This window comes from Clytia hemisphaerica, unplaced genomic scaffold (genome assembly GCF_902728285.1).
Source record: "Clytia hemisphaerica strain Z4C2 unplaced genomic scaffold, Clytia hemisphaerica genome assembly, whole genome shotgun sequence".
Lineage (NCBI taxonomy): Eukaryota > Metazoa > Cnidaria > Hydrozoa > Leptothecata > Clytiidae > Clytia > Clytia hemisphaerica.
In genome coordinates, this window is record NW_027104391.1 from 325,808 (window position 1) to 346,964 (window position 21,157).

Genomic DNA, 21,157 nt, shown 5'->3' on the forward strand with positions numbered 1-21,157 from the left:
AGTTTTATTATTTTTGTTTAATTACTTGTGGTTCTTGCAGTTTGTTGATATAAAAAAATGTGTAGCTGTCTTTCAAAATGCTGGCATTTCGTTTGATTAAGAGAGTGGTGTGTGACATGTGTGCGAAAGTGTTCGTCTGTTCTAACGAAAATGTCTGCGTGTAGACTTTAAAAGGAAAAGCTTAACAGTGGAGTCTCTTTAAGTCGAACCTCTATAAATCGAATTTTCTATTTAAGTCGAACAAGTTTAATGGTCCCTTAACCTGGACAAATTTGTGTTCCCCGTGCGTGTTCGAGGTATAGAGACTCAACCGTATCATGATCTTGGATTTGTTTCTCATATCATCTCTTCTTTTTGCTGAATTGCAAACGAAACGCTACAATCTTGGTCAAAATATATCGAAAATTTTGGTTAATTCTCCGTTTTTAGCAATTTATAGTTCGGGCGAGAAAGTCGCTTTTGGGATAATTGATAAGTTTATTCAAATATTTCAATTCGGGAGGGTTTTTTTATAGACTTCCAGGCTATATTCTTAGCCCTATTGGACCATTCCTTGACTTTTGGATCTTCAGATCCTAAGGTCTAGTCTTATGTCTAGCGTTAAAACTCAGAGTTAAAACTCTACCCTTCCAACCTAATTTAGAGCGCTTCCAAATCGTTTGTGGTTGTAAGATTTCGTGGGGATTACCCTTTTTTCTCAAATATTATGACTTTGATTGTAGCCTGACGACCAGCGAAATATTGATAGGTATCAAGTCCAGTACCTTATTTAAATGTTTGGAAATTTAATTCGTATTTTCTACTTTTATATAGCTAAAAAGTAAAAAAATAAAACAAGAAAAATGAAACATTGGATGGTAATGTAAGGAAACGTCAACGTTGAACATCAGCTTTTACCAACTTCAACATTTTCTCAACAAAGAACACATTATACATTCAACATATCAAAAACGTTGAGGCGATTATTCGAAGAGCATCTCAAACATGTTGAGAAAGAGGGGAAGAAACAAATTATGAGAATTGCTGTCTTACGTCTCGTCAAATGGTTCACCCTTGCTGCTCTTGTTTACGTACTCTTTGTCACTTTACAGCTCACGTTTTTCCACCACGTAACAACGTCTACGTCACATACGGTGTCGTCTAATCACAATCACCATGGTTTAAAGGAGTCCACTACGCAATTGGAAAATGGTAAGCTTGTCCCAAATTTTTCTATTTTTAATAGTTGATAGGAGCCCTAAATTGTTGAAGTTAAAATGAAAACACTAAAACATAATTTTTGTTACAAAGTCCAGATAGATCATAACCACAAATTCCACGATACTCTTAGGTGCCAAATAAACGGTCCCCCCCGCTTGTTAATTTTACGAAAATTTTCCAACCCCCCCGGACCTTATTAGGACCCCCCCGTTTATTAATTTTAAAGAATATTTTCAGTTGGCTAAAAGAAGTCCCCTTATTTTGCTCCAAAAAGCCTGATTTTAGCCTATATTTACCTTATTTTGGGGTTTTCATAAGTACAATTTCCAACCCCCCCGGCAATTAGGTCCCCCCCGTTTATTGAAATTTTAAAAATTTTCCAACCCCCCCGTTTATTCCAACCCCCCCGTTTATTTGGCACCTAAGAGTAAGGCTATTAGTCACGTGCAACTTATATATAACGCTAACTTATATAGACGCTGAAAATTTATCACATATTGTTGATTAGTTTAACAAAAGACGTAGTAAACTCAAGCAGTGAAAATTTCTTAATTCCATCTATTCTCTAATAGGCGGGGGGGGGTCAAAGTCAAGGAGGCATGTTTTCTTCCTGAATTTCAATCTTTATTTGACCTCTCCTGAAACAGATGTTTAGCTTATTTTGGGTTCCTTCCTTCTGGTGGTATGATATGGTGGTCCTTTTGCGAGAGGTTAGGAACCTTTATTTTTGTAATATTTGTTCGTGCTACTTACGTTTACTATAGATGAAAACAAAACAAAAAAAAGCAACAAAAAAACAGATGTTTTGGCGAATCTTTGACAATTCAGCCCTTACACAGTTGCTGAAAAAGATAGTATTTACAATACATATTTACATAGTTTTACACCCTGTCTATATTATACCGTATAACTTTTCTTTCGTCAATGTTATTGTCTTCTCAACTCGACCGTCTGGTCTATGTTCTGACGTCGTTCGTTCATCCTCACTTGACGGAAATGCTCTCTCGTGTTATGGTGCGGGTACGCTAAAATCCTCACACCTTTTTGGCCGTATAAAAGAAAAACAATCACTAAATTATTGATAGTGATGGCTAAATTTTGAAAGAGTTCTTTCACTGGGAGTTCTTGTGCGTTAACGATCACAAAGTTAACGCTAAATACTATCGTCAATGTGAAGGTAGCGTACATTATTACGACACCATCGTTAATGACACTAGGTAGATTTCTCCCTCTGAAGGCTTGGATCGAGCACATCAGCTGAATGACCATGGCTGAGCCGATTAAGATACTATAATGGAACGAATTGTTGCAGTAATGCATACTGATCAATTGCTCAGGGTATAAAGCCTCGGCTATCATAATCGGTCGTCGATAGATGGTTGTGGCGAATAAAAAATTAATGCAAGTCAAAAATAAAAGTAAAGTTGCTCCTTGGATCGCCTTAGTTCGGTTTACCTCTTCAGCAGTAACTTTGACTCTGCTCAAAAACGCTTTTAAAAGCTTTTGCGACTTTATGAATACGATAGCAACGTTTATGGTATAGAGCACACTCATTGAGCACAATCGTGCCGTACACGAAATGAAATTAGGTTTCCCGATAAAAGTGAGGGGAATGGTGATCAATATGAGGCCTATTATGGACATGTGTATCATGGAGATGGTATAATCTGAGCACGAAACGATCGGTGTTTTTCTGTTAATCAAAAACACTGCCATTGTAAAGACGGTTAACGTTAAACCAAGGACGGTTAAAGCCAACAAAACAACAAATTCAGTATTTGAGAAATCAATATTTCTGTTTGTGTACGGGTCTATACACTCTGTGCGTTTACCATTATCAATTTTGTATCGTCCGGTACATTTCTGACAGGCAGTATTCCCGGACATTGTTTTGTATGTATTTTTCGGGCACAAGGCGCATTTCCAAGTGAAATGGCTTTCAGATACATTACCATAGATAAGTTGATAACCTTTTGAGCATACAGGTTTCTCGCAAATGCTTAATGCTGAGCGGTTACCGATCTGGGTCCGAACCGTGTCTTGGCTTGCTTCATTATTGAGATTTAAAATGTAAGGATCTCCCGGTCCTTGAAATATGTTATATTCAACGTTCCCGAAGATCGTCTTGTGTAAAGATTCGGCTCGATATTTACGGTCGTTTAGAAATTTAAATACGTTGAAATCTCGGTCCGGTTTGTTGTATTTGACACCCATCACTAGATAGTCATATGCTATCATTTTGTAAACCATTTGATATCTTTGGCGATCTGCAATTGCCGGCGATAAAGGAGGTGGTTGGTAATAGTTGGATGGACTCATCGCCGCTGTTCGGTCGTGCCGAAAAAGGTCAATATAGATAAGCTGGAAAAGAAAATGCAAAAGGTTATTTTCGAAAAACACTGACGTTTATGAAAAAAAAGAAGCTTAAAAGGTTCCCCAAATATTATTTTTCCTACCCCATAGGGAAGTGTCTTCTTTCCTTATTATTGACAGACTGTATTTTTCGAATGAATCTCTGGGACTGTTGATTTGACAAAAACTTTATTGATGATCAGAAGACTCTGCCGGCAGTATCAGTCCTTGCCATATCGACCCTTATTATTCTTCCAGTGGCAGTGTAAACATCAAAAAGGGGCCGCGAAGAAAAAGAGAATGTTAAAGGAAAAATGATCATACCGATGGGTTTTTAAATATGCCCAGGTGACGATACATATTCGTCAGATCATGAGTGACATACAAATAAGGTGGGTAACCATACAAATTCCCAACCTTAACCACGAATTTCATGGTCTGAGAAAACCCACCGAAAAGCACTATGGGTAGATTTTGTGGTGGCATAATGAACGATGTCTGGTTCGTTATTTCGTCTGGGTCAATTTCGTAAAGCTCGAAACAAATGTTGAGCTCTTTTAGTTTTTCAATGCTCCTCCGGTAATACAGAAGGTATGGAAATTCTCGTTTGGTAATCGCTATCAATTTGACTTTCCGCCAACCGAAATTCTGTACTATTTGTATGAGGTCGTTTACGAAACTCTGTATAGGATTATAAATTGAACCATCTGCTAATAACTCTGTATCAAGGTTTATGATTGGGATATCATCGATTACTGAAGCTATTAAAAAGTCAGTCATCCTTTTCGGCATTTGAGCAAATATGGCTAAGATTTTCGAATTTGTATACTTGTGATATCCATACTGTAGCTTGTAACGTTCACTTAATGTTAAATCTTGTATGATTTCAGCCAGATATGTGGTATTATCACAAACATCATAGACTTCGTGTTGAATTAGTTCCCCTGTATTATGTTCGGCATTTCGTTCATCTATGATCTGTCGGTAATACTCGGTGACCAAGCTTGTCTCGATTAGAAATTGTGTTCTGTTTTCCACACTTTCTGAACAATTCGAGTAGATTCCAATAGTATATAGTTGGAAAGTCTGCGTAGTTACAAAAGGTAACCAAATAAGTAAAATCATGCAAGAGACCAGCATTTTCACCATTCTGGTTTCACACACCATGAAAATTCGCCTGAAGTTTTACTGGTTAGTTTCTTTCATTGATTTGATCTCCAATAATCTAAAAATCCAATTCGACTTGTTGTATCATGCGGCTCAGTTTGAATTCTATTAACTGACACGAACAGACTGACATCTATAACAGAATTATATTCAGACCTACTAATTTGTCCTAATTACTATAGTATAAGAGTCTAAGCTCTATGGTCAAAAATGTTATCGGCAATAGACTATAGTAAAAAGAAGTATTAGGTGCAATTTCTATAACAAAGTTCTCATATAAATGTCATTTTCAAGTTCATATTTAAAAAGCTTGAAATGAATTCATTCTAAGATATTTTAACATAACGAACCTATTTTCTCACGGACTCAATAAATCTTTAAGAACTATTGATAATACGCAGTATGTTATCTTGCTTTGAAATGACACGTGATTTTTAATTGATTGAGATTAGGTATTTCCAATCTGTAATTTTACTACAGAGGAATCTCGGATGTCTCCTTTAACTCGAACAAGTTTTACCTTCAGTTGATAATGCCTTGTTTAAACCTTACTACATTGCTCCAAATTTCCATAACTCAAACAAGTTTGTGTTCTCTGTGCGAGTTCGAGTTATGAACGGCTCTAGCTCAACGTCCATCTAACGACGTTTAAATGGATGATAGCTGGACGTCGTGTTGATGTTTTGACAACGCTAGTAACTTGGTCGAACTGACGGGGTTATGAAGGAAAGGACTCTCTGAGAATAGGTCGAGCCATTCGAGCCAGGTCCAGACATTCTTTTTGCCAAGTGAACTAAAGCACTGACTAGGAATCGAATCCTGGCCATTTACTGCAAAACTGCTACGTGTCTGTTGTCATGCTATATGATTTATCATTAATGGTATATTCTTGAGTTATATACTTTAAAAGCATTCGCTTAAATTGACTTCCAAAATTTAGGCATTCTTCTACATTTTCAGTGTGATCAGTAGCACGCCCTTAAAACAATCTCGCACTTTCACGTTTTTATAAGAACAAACTAAATAAGAACATGAAGCTTCCATAGCCAAAAATATTAAGAACAAGTTAAAAATATTTGTGGGCTTTGAGCAGTTAAAACCCACAATTTCTTAGCAATTTGTACAAAAATACTCACAAAATGGCGGAATGAAGAATTGGTGAAATAATCATGGTGCAAAGAAGACACCGAATAATGAATAACATTAAATTTTTAGTTTTCTGGTTCTGAAAAATTTAACGTGTAAATAGCTAAGAGGATAACACTAAGATGATATGAAAGTAATGATCAATATTCGCCCTGAGACTTGAAAAACTTATTATCTCAAATCTATTTTTGTCACGAAAAATGAAAATTTGTACAATGAAGTAGAATAGAAAACTAGGATTGTTTAAAAAGTTTTACGACAACAATGTAAGCGGCACATAGAAAATGTTATCTTATTCAATAAAGTGAGACTTGGCCATTAATCGGTAAAATTAAATTTCTAGTTTTCACTTTTTTATCAAATTTATCTGGCCCAGCAAGAAATGTTTTCAAGTTTCAGACAAATCTTGTTAAATTGAAGAAATTATTTTAATATGCAGGTGTAAAGCAAATAACAATTGAATGTGTTTAGCCATTTTAACATAGCTGGAAAAGTAAAGCTGTTTTTTTCTATTACGACCTTCAAGGGACCAATAATTTTGTAACACTACCCAGTCACGGGGTGGCCATCTCTTTAACTCAAATTATAAAAAGGTGTCTCGCTGCCTACCTGTCCTACCTTTATATTTATAAAAATCTAACTTTCATGAGAACAGAAAATCTGAAAAGGGATTTTGGATAAATTGATCGAAATGATTTGAAAACTTTTTTGGGAAAATCAGACTAAAATATTCTTACAGCATTCTTAGGTTAGGATCCTGATTCAGACTAGATTTGACACAGGGGGGGCACGCAGTTACTACAAGACATGATGTGTAGTAAGTGCTTTTTCAACACTTTTTTTCAGGACCACCACCCTTTGCAGTTACTACACCTTGGTAGTAACTGTTTTCAGAAAAGATTTCCAGGTACCACCCCTGTTTTTGAGTGATATTATCAAAAACATGCTCGAAATTACCCTAAATTGCGATTATTTTTCAACCTAAAGCCATTTTTGTGCTAGATTTTCTTTTAATTTACTTGGTTAACAGCTGTTGAGAACATTTTAATGATAATTAGGGAAAGCATAATTTCAAAGTTGGGTCTGAGAAAAGTTTCAAATTTTTTTTCGTCCATTTATAACTAAAATATTTTTTTTAACAAAAAATTTTTTCACAAAAAAATTCATTTTTTGTAAAAAATTTTGAAAGTTCTTTAAAATAATTAAAATATAAGCACTTACTACACCAAAAGTGCTAGTTTTAGTGTTTGGCACCACCCCCAAACAGCAGTTACTACACTGTGTAGTAACTGTTTTCATAACTTCTGAATACAGTACCACCACGGTAGTAAGTGTCATACTGTCTTGTAGTAACTGCGTGCCCCCCCCCCTGTTTGACATTTAGTACTTACGTCTCAAGCATAAAATGGCATTTTTGTGAAAGAAGTGAGCTTTACTTGGGGGTAATTGACAATTTATAATCGAAAATGCTCTAAAAATAGCATTCTTAGCTTTAAACAGCAAAATTCCACGATGATAATTATTCTTAACATTATTCTTAATTTTTTGGCCATTTTCATCTTGGACATTCTTATAAAGTGTATTCTCATAAAAAAAAGCGTGTACTAGGTCCCTACTCCTAAAATAAATTTTAATTGCCAGATTAGAGTGCCGTGGTATAGTGGTAGTCGACCTTGGCTTCTGTGCAGGAGGCCAGGGTTCGATTCCCACTCACGGCAGTTCACTTGGCAAGTGATCGTTCCTTCGCCCGGGTCAACCCATGCCATGTGAGGGGAATTGGGTAGTCAGTTCAAGGTGATGATGGGACCATAGAGGTATAAAGAAAAACAGGAGTTGAATGTTTCGGTAATTGGTCGCTAAAGTCTTTTGATTTCTTTTATAAAATGTATCAAAAGAAATTCTAAGCTCGCCCGATGAAATAAGACTTTTTAGTAGAACTCAAGTTTGCTATGAACATTCTAATAATCAGTATTGAAGATTCTCGCCTTTTAATATACGAAAATTAGATAAAAATTCGTCCACGAAGCAAGTTCATGTTCCATTTCGCTATCCGTTCAATTTTGTTTTGAAAAGATATTTTCTCAAGCCAGAAAATGAAAAGTTCTTTATAAGCACACACGATTTCAGACTCAATCTGTAGACATAAAGTCGCTGGAGAATTTTGGAGGAAAGTATCAAGCAATAGAGTTCACCTTAAGGAAAACATTGATCGAAAAATCTTATCATTTGATGAAGGATTGCCAAGTTTACAGGCCTTTTTTTAGTCCAAATATTTTCTTACACTGATGTCAGAAACAATGAATCTCGTCTCATCTAATTTCTAAAGCTTAAATGAGCCAATAGGATTTCACCTATGGATAAAAGAGCTCATTAAAAATGCACGATATATGAGATTATGAGCATGCATACATCGTAACTTTTTTAATCGTAGGGCGAGCTTGGTTACAATAGCATACTTCTCCTGTTTCTTTATACCTCCATGATGGGACGCTCATTAGTAAGCGTCTATAGTTGCGAGAACAGGCCTCTAAAGCCTCCTGCAACTCAACCAAATAGAAATAGAAAATTACATAATATGGCGTTAGCGCATATCACAACAACAAAGTCGTAAAATAAAACATAAGGAAGGCTTAACAGGAAGGTAATTAAATAGGGGGTTTGAAATTAGTTAAAGGGGTCAAACAAAAGGGGTAATGGTAAATAGTCTTCTGAGGAGCAAATATAATTTGATATTGACTTTAATCATGCGAATATGGGGAAATGGGGAAGGGGATAAATGGCTTCCTGAGATTATGTAACCTCGGGTGTCTGCACGAATCCAAGGGTTAATTTGGTGATGTGTTCAGAATTTCATTGAAACACTACAAAGGACTCCAAAAACGGGATTGGGCTATACTATTATTCTCTTTTGATTATTTTATTTTTCAGAACAGTCAACCCTCAACAAAGATGAAACCATAAAGTCTGGAGATTCGTTATTCCACGATGTGCAAACGTTGCTGCTCTTTATCGGATACCCTCGTAGTGGCTCCACTCTTCTCGGCTCCATCTTAGACGCCCATCCTAACATCGTCATCGCTAATGAGTACAATGTCTTTGCTCAATGGAAAAACTACACTTTCAAACAGAAACAGAATCGAGATTATTTATTTAATCAGTTATGGCGAAACTCTAAACTGGAATCTAAGAAACTGCAACGAGCATCGACGAAAAATTTCTTCTTTTCTTATCACGTTCCTGGCACGTGGCAAGGCAGATACGAAGGCTCTATCAAGGTAAGTAATTCTTTTCATTGATTGGCTCAGTTTTTTACTAGCTTAAGGCCGGTCTCCACTTTCGTGCGACATGAGCGAAAACTTTTTGACGTTTTTGTAAGGTCATTGGTCGGTTGAAAAATGAAGCAATTCCATTGGTCGAAATTGACGTAACGGATGAAAAAAAGTAGAACTTCTTTCAATTTTTTTTGTTTGCGCGAAACTTTTTTATGACGTAATCTTTTCTTCAGGCAAAAGAGGTTAAGAAAGTGGAGACAGGTGTCATGATATCTTTCTAGTTTGTGACGTTTTACTGTTGAGAAAGATATTTGTGATTGAAACATTATTAGAATGTCAAAAATTGAATACAAAGTTCAAAATGCGAAATTGTATTGTAATAACTTAGGGCTGAAAACGAAACTCGATTACTCATATTGAGCCGTCAACCCGATTTTCCTGTATGTTTGCAAAAAGGTAAAAAAGGGGGGCAAATTGTCATTTCGTTATGATTGTAACCACTGTTTTGTAATGTTAGATCATCGGTGACAAGAAAGGTACCAGCACTACAAGACACATCATCAATTCACTCACACCATCTCGATACAACCATTTCAAAGATGTACAGAACGCCATTCAAATACCCGTCAAATTCATTCACCTCGTCCGAAATCCTTTTGACAATATCGCTACCATGACTCTGCGGGCCGGTGACCCTGGACTACGGAAGAAAGCGGAACGTAACAATTTACAGGTATTTGTAATTCTTTTTTTCATTATGGCTGCTTGTACTGTACTGTATTCATGATATTCATGACGTAATGTTTTCAACGGAAAGACCCCGGTGCTTGCTAGACTATGTATTTCCAAATGCTCTTGGGTCACCTGATCGCATAGTGTTGTTTGATGATTCCTGGATCGTTGGTGAAGTTGTAGAGAATACCCTTTCTGTATCAAAACTGTATCAAAATAAAGTGGGAAAGAAACATCAGAAAATAATAGACTTATAGTAACACATCTCTATAATTTCATACCTTCATTTCATTTGATTTTTTTTTTTTTCAATCAAACTTCAGTTCAACAACCCAATACTGTTACGACGTCAAATGAGAACCTACTTTAAACTTGTCGATCAAAACGTTGAATTACGTGAAAAATTCGGCGAAAACGTTCTCGATGTTCATTACACTAGTTTTATACGGCAGCCGAAAATGTGGCTCAAAACTATTTGTGATTTCTTGGAAGTTTTCTGTAGTGAAGATTACCTGAATAAATGCGTGAAGATTATCTTTCCAAAGGAAACGTACACGCGACGCTACATCGTATGGCCGGACTCGTTCAAAGCGAAAGTGGAAGAGAAAATTAAGCAAGTGGAATTTCTGAACGGGCTGAGTTTTGAAATCACGTGATATGCGTAAAGATGGTTTGTTGATGACGTGTTTGATCACGTGACCTTGATGCCAGGAAATCTTTTGGCAGTTTATGACAAGAAAAGAGAAATGATAACTTTTGCGCGAGTCCAAAGTCGCCTGAATACAGTTTTACTTTTCCAGAAAAAGGTACATTTTGTTTTACTTAATTCAATACCATTTAGTCTTAAGATATTTACTTGAAGTTGTCTTGCAGATTGCAATGACCTCATTGAGAATGACTCACAACCTCAACAAGATTATGCAATTTTTCGACCTTAATGACTGCACTGTGAAACACATGAATATGTTCAAAACAAACTCTGGGTTTTATGTAATTATTTTTTATAACTTTTCAAAAATGTTTCACATTTCAATGACTCAAAAGTCTACACAATAGCGAGTGTTTAAATTCAACTTAAACCGATGAATGATAGCATAGATAGCAAGTCTAGTTGAGCACCAATTAGCATTTTTCTCGGGGAAAACTTTTGCTATGACATTCTTTACCTAAATTCTTTGATATTTCTTTGAGTTTTTGTAACAGACTTGTACTAGTAATCGAATGGTTTGGAGTGCAGTCAACAATCAATTTGTGCACTTGGATATAACATAAATATGCACGAACTCGCTAATTAATTAAGACGAGGAGAGACCAAAAGATATTTTGTTTTGAAATTTTATAATTTTTTAATGTATAGAAAGAATGTATAATTTTTTGATTTCAGTATTTTATGCAAAATATTAATTAGAATATTACAAAAAAATATTAATAGATATTTATAAAGGTCATGGTTATAGATTAATGATCGAATTTTAGAATTACTAAAAATCAGTTGTAGCTTTTATTTTTCTGTATAATACATATGCTTACACTCACTTTATAGAATAAATCAAATTTTGGTCTTTTTAAACCCTTCCATTAGCATGAAGAAGAAAATGAAGACTTTTGCGAAGAAGAGTATTTCGACTTTGAAGACTTTATTTTCGGCGAAGAAAAAGTATTTTGAAAATGTTTTAATACCAAAAACAGTCATTAGAAAATTTTTCCGAAAAATTTTGCAAAAAATTCGAAACAAAAAGGTTAATTTTTCCCATCAAAACTAAGCACTTTTCTAGGGTAATATCGGGTGCGCCACAAAAAAGTTTCTCTCTTTAAAACTAACTTTCTAGAAATCTAAAAATTTTGAAAGAACCATTCCTATTTCATTGGAAAGAAGAAAGATAAATTTAAATTTGGATGGGTCATTTATTAAATTCGGTTCATTAGATCAAAAGTTATGCTCAATTGAATAAAAAAGCTACTTTCAGAAAGTGCCCGAAAACGTTAAAAATCGACCTATCAAATTTTTATTTTAAAACTGACAATCTCAATAGCCTTTACATGATTAAAAGCATTTTTCAGTAATTAAACACATGAATTTTGAAGCTGATGGGTCGGAAGGGTTTAAAATCTTCATCAAAATCATTTTAATTTACTTTTACCGATATTTCCCTCAGATTTTTGGTTGTAGACAGAATAAAGTCTATTTAAGGCTGGATGTACGTCGAAACCCCAATTTGATGTATTTTTATGATTATTACAAGATTTTTTTGGCTTTTTTCGACAAACTTTCTGCCTTTTATTGAAATTCAACCTTCCTTTATATAACAGAAGGTCATTTAGACAGCTAATTATCATTTTTAATGACTGAAACGAAGATAATGATGTATCGTGTAGTTATGCTTCTGTTTAATTTGATAGGTCGATTTTTAACGTTTTTGAGCACTTTCAGAAAGTAACTTTTTGCTCCCGAAGGGTGCCTATGTTGCTTCACGAGGTAGACTGGGAATCCAGTCGTTTATAACGTTTTTGTTGAAAGCGGGAAATTTTTATGTCGGGATATGTTAAAATAAACGACTGGGCTAAGGTGGTTTCCGTAGCTTACGGGAGTTCCAGCAGGGCCCGCAGATTTCTGCGGGGTGAGAAAACAATCATATACAACAAAATATATAAACAAATGAAAATTTCAGCCAATGAGAATTTCTAAGTGAAAGAAAAAAAAACAAACCAAAACAAACCAACAAGACCCCCTGAAAATGTTATCCAAAAACATGAAAAAAGAGAATTTTTATGAAAAGTTTGTTGTGCACAAAATATTCTAGACGACTATATTGATGCTCCTGTCAAGTTTTCTACTTCCTATTTTTTACTGAGTTAAGTCGTCTAGCATGCTAGACTATTCACGAGGCCGTGCTGGGGATCGAGCTGGCGAAAAATTGTTCAAGAACGGGACGATGTAACCTAGTGACCGCAGCATCTAAAAGATTGCCGTGGTGAGCTTTTAAGCTAGCTCGACCGCGCGATCAGATATTTTGCGTTTTTGGCGCTCCAAAGTCATAGCTTGGAATACAACAACACCGCGTGAACAGAAATTTAGCGTCTTTAGCGCTCCAATGTCATACTTGGAATACAACAAAAATCAACGAAGCAACTTGGGACTAACCTGATAACAGCTGTTCATAATTTTCTTACGTGCACGGTAAACCTCTGAAGGCACTTGAAAATTATACATCTGAGGAAAATAGTCCTCCCGCGGAAAATTTTACAACAAGAATCTTGTTGTGCGCCAGAAAGTCAAATACAGATACGGCGCCCTATTCATAACCACAGTCACGCAACTTTGTTGTCATCCCCAGTACCTTTAGACGAACGCGGTCCTTACGATTTCGAGATTGCATATTCGTCAGATTGTATGTTTTCACCCATCCCTTTAGAGCTTCAGCGTGGTGGAAAGAAAACAACCACAATCTGATCTCAGGTTACTTGGGACCAGTTGGTTTCAGAAAGTAGAAGGTATAATGCCATAGACTGTTTTGCAACTTTGATAGTAAGTATAATACTATTTTATCAAAAGTAATGTTTTAGATAGGATGTATGATTGAAAATTATTTTAAAGAATTTCCTTTTGCTTTGTATTCTTGTTGTATAATCAGGCTTCGTCAGTTACTTTACTGTTACTTTTGGGTAATTATTATCAAAAATTGGAAAAAACTTTGCATACCACCATTAACGAACCTTCTGTTTATCTCCAGGCGATGTCAATTGAATTCAATTGATCCAAATTTTCGTAATTGAACTATCAAATTTTATCAAACAGAATCAAACTATATATAGGTGTTTGGTTAGCTAACTGAACCTGATCGAAGACGACCCTGTCGAACGAAAGAAATATTTCTATCCCCAGACAAACAAATTGCGCTGCCAGATAAGTGAACCACGCGGCTGGATAAGTGAACGTGTTGTCACGAGTTAACGTTCGGTCGACTAAGTTCGCATCATGAAAGCAGGCAGAATAGGGATAGGTGAAATTGACGCCCACGTGTGATCGCCCAATTGTTTAAGTACGTCTCGCAGACCACGCGTTCAGTCCGGGGTAAGTCTCAAAAAGTAATGTTAAAATCCTCGGACACGCAACAAAAATACCCCTGGAGTCCGGGGAATCGGCAGGGTCGTTCGAACATAATTCAACTTTACCAGAATCTTTTGTTTCGTGACTGTCGATTTGGTTGCGGTAATCTAACACCTATGGGATAACATATTGTTTGATAAATTTAGATTAGATTTTACCCGTGGAAAAAGGGTAATTTGCATCATTTGAGGGAAACTTTACATTGCCTCCAAACTGCAGACCTTTCTTGGTCTGCACTTTGTCTAAGCTAAAATGTAAATTACATGTTTTTGACTTTTGAATTTTTACAATTTTATTACCAGAAAGCTCTACTATTTGGAGGCGATACCAGTTTCCTTCCAGTGATTACCTTTTTTCACAGTAATCAAACAGTCTGATTGATATCACCTGGATATTTATTACAAATTATCTATTGACAGTTTCTTCTTCTCTATTCCTATTTCAGCTTTATGGTTTTGCCTTCCAGCCTTCGTTCATTCACCATGACAAATACCATATTAACCATTAAAGTAGTTTTACACGTTGGATGTACCGTCAACTGCCAGATTGACATTATATGTTTTTACAAGGTCTGAATCGCTGCACAAAGGGACAAAGATAGCAATTGTTCAACCAATCATCAAACTTCATTTTAACACAACATTTTAATGACAAGAGAGTTTTGACTTCAAAATGTTGAACAAGAATTGGAATGATTTGTCTGCGTTTTTAATGGAGCTGTGCAATGTTTGTGCAATGGGACACCAAAACAGCAACCATTTTAACCGAACCTCCACAGAATCATCTTTTTTGTACTGTCCAAGAAACATGGATCTGTTTGTTGTTGAAGAGGATGTGATGATAGAGAAAAAAGCTGACCAGAAAGCAGTATGTCCCATGTTATTTCAAGTAATCCCATTTTAGAGCAGTTGACAGTCTATACACAAACTTGACATATTTCATGTTATGTTCCTGTTGTTTGGTTGTATTTTGAATCATTTTGTTTTGGAATGCTTCTGTATCCACAGTATTCTTTACAAAACAATATTACATTACAATATAAACAACAACTTAGCTGAAAATTATATCATTGTCAAAATATACTCTTGGAAATTATAAATTCATGTTTTAATATGTTTGTTATTTTTATTTTTGTTATTGTTGTTTCAAGAATGCTTTTGAGAAGAAAGTCATTCTATCTAAATATTTCCTGAAGATTATTCCAAGACCCTGCCTATAAAACATGAAAAGCTTTTTAATTCAAGCTTTATAAGGTATCTATTAAAGGGGGCATGTTTAGTGCAAGCTATGGCTGAGAAAAATTGAATACTTTGCAATATCACTGTATTTCTGACAAAAATAAACACGGCATTTCGCCTTTTCTGAATTTCGATCAATCACTGTCAAATGCCTGTCATCGGGAGCATCATAGCGAAAGCTAATTGCTAGTTTATTTAATTGAGCATAACTTTTGATCTAGTGAATCGAATTTAATAAATGACCCATCAAAATTTAAGTTTATCTATCTTCTTTCCAATGAAATAGAAACAGTTTTTTTAAAACTTTTAGATTTTGAGAAAATTAGTTTTAAAGAGAGAAACTTTTTTGTGGCGCACCCGGTATAACATTTTATTATTGTCTATTTAAGGTTCATAAAGTAATTTTTGTAATTAAATTGCTAATTACTCTTAATAAAATAATTTAACAAACAATTTATAAAGGCAGTTTCTTGTTAAAAGTGCGTAAGGGCCCTTTAAAACACAAGTTTTATCTTCAAATCTCATAACCGATTTTTTGACTATGGACATTGCCCTTAAATTAAGAAATTTTTTAAAAATGTACAAAAATATGCAATATGTGTAGTAGCCTGGATAGGTAGGCTGTAAACTATTTCACAATTTTTGATGTTGCTGGCTTACCACTGTTCTTTCTAAAGCGATTTGCATTCCAATATCAGAAGGTAGCGCATGCGTTTTTTTGTCAATTCGAATATCGCGCGAGGCCAAAAATTTAACGACCCCGGGTTTACAACCATTCAGGTAGACCAAGCTGTAAATAGCAGATATATCAAAGTAAGAAAATTTAATTTACAGCTTGGATATCCAGGCTATAAGTCTTGTCACCATTGAGTTTCAAGCCCGAAGGGCTAGAGGCGAAACTTTAACCCTTCTCAGGCAAGAGAAATTGAAGCTACTTTTATTTCCCATCCAAAACGCGCCGTAATCATGACGACGGATTGTATCTATAGCGGTTCCTTTGTTTTGGAGGACTATATTTTTGAAATCTAGCGATAGATTTTAGTTTCAATCCGGCGTTTGTTCTGGATTGGAAATAAGTGGTTTCATTTCCCATCCAGGAATCTCGCCTCTAGCCCATCGGGCTTGAAACACAATGCTTTTCACGGTCAGATTTCCTACACTCGTAAAGAAACGCTCTACTCTTCGACATTCTATAAACTGAAAAGCCCTCCTAAATCGGTGAAAAATGGTTGTCCCTTGATTTTTTTTCAAGCTTTTTTATTCGATTTCTAGTGTGTAAAAAAAGTCATTAGAACAGCGTTCCATTAAGAATTTCAAAATTTATATCCTTAAACCTGCCAAAGATTTATTCCAAAGAACTTAGGGAAGAACTTATTCAGCAAGATCTTTGATATATGCTTTTTATAAGAACACGAGGCTAAAAAACTGGCAAAAAAAACTGAGAACAAATTAAGAACAATCTGAGCCTCAGATTTCAGAAATTGCTAAGACAGTGCTGATTTTAACAGATATTGACAAATTTTAAGTAAAGAAACTAAGTGTATTAAGAACATCGTAAGAACATATAAGCTTGATATTACCAAAAATTAAGAACAATTACTGGTTCTTATATAAAAAAGCATATAGTCGATATCGGATCAGGTCCGATTAGAGTGATCGCTGGCTACGAACTGAACAGTATTCTTCACTGTTCAGTTGTTGGTGGCCGAATATTTAATTGAATAAAATGCAGAACACCTTTTTTCAATGTTCAACTAGCGGCCAAAAATTTGTATACTCGCTGTTCAGCTTGTAGCCAAAGACTCGCCCGTTGGCTGTTCAGCTGTTCAGCTGGTGGCCATGACCCCGCACCCAAGAGCTGTTCAGCTTGTGGTCCAGACCCCACCCAAGAGCTGTTCAGCTTGTGGCCCAGAACCCCCACCAAAGAGCTGTTCAGCTTGTGGCCCAGAAAATTGTCTATATTTTATAGGAATCAACTCGGAAAAGGTTTCACTTTCTCTTAATTCTAGGATGAAAATCTGATTTTATAGGGTTTTTACCAGAAATTGAATTTGACAATTAACTCGAACTCTTTATTTTTAAATCAGGGCACCCTATTTGAACACCCTCATAGAGTTGTCAAAAAAAAACTCAAATTTTGGGCTTATGAATTTTTGTAACCAATTTCCAGATTTTTTATTAAGGAAAAACCCCGATTTTACCTCCGTCTTTTAAATAAAATGTTTCCTAGCAACAAGAGAAATGCCTAAATTAAAAAAGTCTTAAGTTCAAAATTTTTTCTTTCACTAGGCTTGCTACATGCCAAAATTCAGCCTAGGCCATCGTCGATTTTTACCATATATGGCCATAATAAAAAACTGTATCGCACCTATATATAGACAATAGAAAAATGTGTCAAAAAAGGACTGTTTGGCGGCTTCGCTCGAAAAGGTGTATTGAACCAAGTAAACATGAAAAAAAATCATTTTATTATCTCCCGGAAATTACAAAAATAGCAAAGAGTATATTTTAGCGATTTACAAAATTATCAATTATCATAAAGTTATTCTAAAATTATCCTCTCAATATATACGATACAGCCATTTCCATTCCTCCATACCATATTCTTCTTTTGATGTATGAAATGACATGTTTAATGGGTGTTGACGGTGACAAAAATTCAAGCAGTTAAATATTTGAAAATACTTTAATATACCCGAGGAGCTTTAAAAAAGCCTTGGAAGGAAGATTTCTCAGCCCCATCCATCCAAATTCTTTGAGTGAAGTTTTTACTACACTCCTGTAATCAGATTGATCAATTTAAAAACTGGAGCCTTTGGCGAATTTCAGCAAATTGGCTGTCACTGAAAGATTGTTTAATTTTCAAACATTTTTCTTTGAAACAACATGGTCAGTCTCTGTAACAAGTTCCCAATTTAGAGCTCGTAGATTGTCACAAAATTCCTTTGTCGATTTGTTGTCAGTAAAGCGTTTAAAAATAGTTGTCTCAGGTTTTTGAAGTTCGAGATTTTTTTCACAAATCAGAAAATTTGGAAAATGATCAGAAACGTCTGATTTAATAATTCCTGTAAAATTATCAAAAAAGTCATTGGTAATAATGTTGTCAATCAGTGTTGTAGTTTTTCGCGTAACTCGTTGCTCGTGTTGGTTTGTTAATTGTTGGTACCAAATTATGTTGAAGAAAAGTATTTACAAAATTTTTAACATGTTTATTAGATTTGCAACGAAGAAGGTTTAGATTAAAGTCACCCGCTTTTGAGGACATCAATAATTATTTTATCATTTGTAAGGGAAATATTTATCCGCATCTTTGCGGCTCTTGTTTTGTTAGTGTTGAAAAATCGAAATTTGGTCAAAATTGGTCGAATTTGTCCCGCTGAGGGGAGTGTGATTATTTACGTGGGTCCCGTGCCCTCGTGGGTCCCGTGGGTCCCGTGACCTCGTGGGTTCGTGCCCCCGTGGGTCCAAAAAAAAAACCCGTGGGTCCGAAAAAAAAACCCGTGGGTCCAAAAAAAAAACCCGTGGGTCCGAAAAAAAAACCCGCGGGTCCGAAAAAAAAACCCGTGGGTCCAAAAAAAAAACCCGTGGGTCCGAAAAAAAAAACCCGTGGGTTCAAAAAAAAAACCCGTGGGTCCAAAAAAGAAATCCCGTGGGTCCAAAAAAAAAAACCCCGAAAAAAAATCCAACTTCGTGGATTTCATTGGTTAGTTTGGTTCCGGAAAAATAAATGTCTCGAAACATTCTATTGTTTCCTTGTGTGTTTTAAACTGCAGGTCGGTTTTAGATATTGTCTGCGGGAGACTGAGTGTTCGAAAGTCTTTTTCTCGAGTTCAAGGTAGGACAAAACAGTCGAATATCAACTCTTTCAATACCGCCAGAAAGAGAAAGTTTCCGGATTCTAGCAATTGACAAATGAGAAAGTTTGTTGCAGGGCGATTTCTCACTGTTGAAAAGACTTGTTTCATTTTTGCTTTAATCGAAAGTAAACTTCATTAACTTTGAAGAGACCCCTAATCAGACCCAAATCAGGCGATCACGCTAAATTTCAAGTTCAATCACTCATCACGAAAAATGACCAAATCGAAATTCATCACGCAATTATCGGCAATACATACAGAGCAAAAAAGACTTTCGAACACTCAGTCCCCCGCAGACAATATCTAAAACCGACCCGCAGTTTAAAACACACAAGCAAACAATAGAATGTTTCGAGACATTTATTTTTCCGGAACCAAACCAACCAATGAGATCCACGAAGTTGGATTTTTTTTTCGGGGTTTTTTTTTGGACCCACGGGATTTCTTTTTTGGACCCACGGGATTTTTTTTGGACCCACGGGTTTTTTTTTTTGGACCCACGGGTTTTTTTTTTGGACCCACGGGATTTCTTTTTCGGACCCACGGGTTTTTTTTTTGTTGGACCCACGGGTTTTTTTCTCGGACCCACGGGTTTTTTTTTTGGACCCACGGGTTTTTTTTTCGGACCCACGGGTTTTTTTTTTTGGACCCACGGGGGCACGAACCCACGAGGGCATGGGGACCCACGGGATCCACGAGGGCACGGGACCCACGTAAATAATCACACTACGCTGAGGGTTTTAAAATTCCCAAAATGTTCCTTCGTTTTCTCCTTTTTAGTTCCGGTAAGGGTTTCAAAGGTGGAAAGTCGGTTGGCATCCCCCTGTCAGCTCGCAACCTTAAAACCTCCTCCCGGGACAATAATAGACAAAATAAGCAGATATTCAATAGATTTTAAACGTATGAGAATTATTTTTTACCTAGGATGATATTTCTGCCAATTTTCCCAGAGAAAAGCGGGTCTGTGAGAAGGGAATGTTCAACTGCAATTAATCTCCATGAAAATTTTACAATTTGCCGATATGATAAAATATTATACTAAATAGTTAAAGAGAGTGAAATTAATTAGAAATAATTAATAATTCAATAATATTTTCAAATTTTAAAGAAAATAATCTTCAAATTAAATCACAATTCATTTGATAATTAGATGTATTAGAAGTAAGAAAAAAGTCAGCAACATAAATTTTAAAATCTCTGAACGTGCAGGATTGCTCCACACAAGAGTTCTCCCTTTCAGTCACAGTAAATGAATGCAATTGCGATGTCTTAGTCATCAGATTTAACATACATTTCATTCTACTTGTGGTTTTAGCAAAGATTTATTATACACTGGATAGACGACTCATAAAACGATGGAGAGCGATCATTGTATTTTCATTGTTTCAGAAAACAATTGATGTTCTAGCTTTGTCCGCAAAGGACAACTGTCATTTTAAAAAAGTTCTCTAGCTCTTTCTTTTTGTACATTTTCAGAAAAAAAAGTTTGAAAGTAAGGCTACAGCATACCAAGCTGGATACATTTGTGAAATCTGGCATGAGAAAATCATCGTTAGACAAGAAATTCAGACAAAATGCTTATAGTGACACGAAATTTTCAATTGGAAATCAGCTTTCCAAGACTGTCCCCAGAAGAGCTGAAATTGACATTCATAAGACTTGAGTGTCTTGGCTCCATTGTGGTATGAAAATCCTCAAGAAAAGTATTATATCAGACCTGAATTACATAATTTCGTAACCCAATATTTAGAGGGGGTCTAAATTACTAAAAATAGACAAAAAGAACGACAAATTTCATAAAAACGACAAAAAGAATGACAAATTTCATATAGACACAATTTTAAAGTCTTTTTTTTATGGAAATAGTTCTCTACTGACACAACACAAAAGTTCTTCTGTATTAATAGGACTAGCAAACATGATTCTGAGATCTTAAAGTGCATTTTCAACGTGAACATTCAATAATGATTCTTCCATTTGTAGCAAGCTGTTTTATGGTGGGGTGGTGGTGGTAGACATTCTCTCTTCTTAGAAAAATAAATGTAATTCATAAGCCACTAGTACCTTGTGATCAGTGAATTTAAT

General features: G+C 35.6%; 2 protein-coding genes across 2 annotated transcripts; one reads left to right on the forward strand and one right to left on the reverse strand.

The window, feature by feature from the left end:
• Window positions 1–811: 811 nt before the first annotated feature.
• On the forward strand, window positions 812–10,978 carry LOC136819890 (protein-tyrosine sulfotransferase 1-like). The gene is made up of 4 exons (XM_067076127.1): window positions 812–1,191; window positions 8,794–9,140; window positions 9,655–9,870; window positions 10,193–10,978. Exons 1-4 carry the CDS (start codon window positions 1,014–1,016, stop codon window positions 10,523–10,525), a joined length of 1,074 nt encoding a protein of 357 aa, XP_066932228.1. The 5' UTR covers window positions 812–1,013; the 3' UTR covers window positions 10,526–10,978.
• Window positions 2,051–4,838, reverse strand: LOC136819928 (uncharacterized). Its single transcript, XM_067076168.1, has 2 exons — window positions 3,877–4,838; window positions 2,051–3,561 (listed from the first exon to the last, which is right to left on the reverse strand). Exons 1-2 carry the CDS (start codon window positions 4,717–4,719, stop codon window positions 2,128–2,130), a joined length of 2,277 nt encoding a protein of 758 aa, XP_066932269.1. The 5' UTR covers window positions 4,720–4,838; the 3' UTR covers window positions 2,051–2,127.
• Window positions 10,979–21,157: the final 10,179 nt, after the last annotated feature.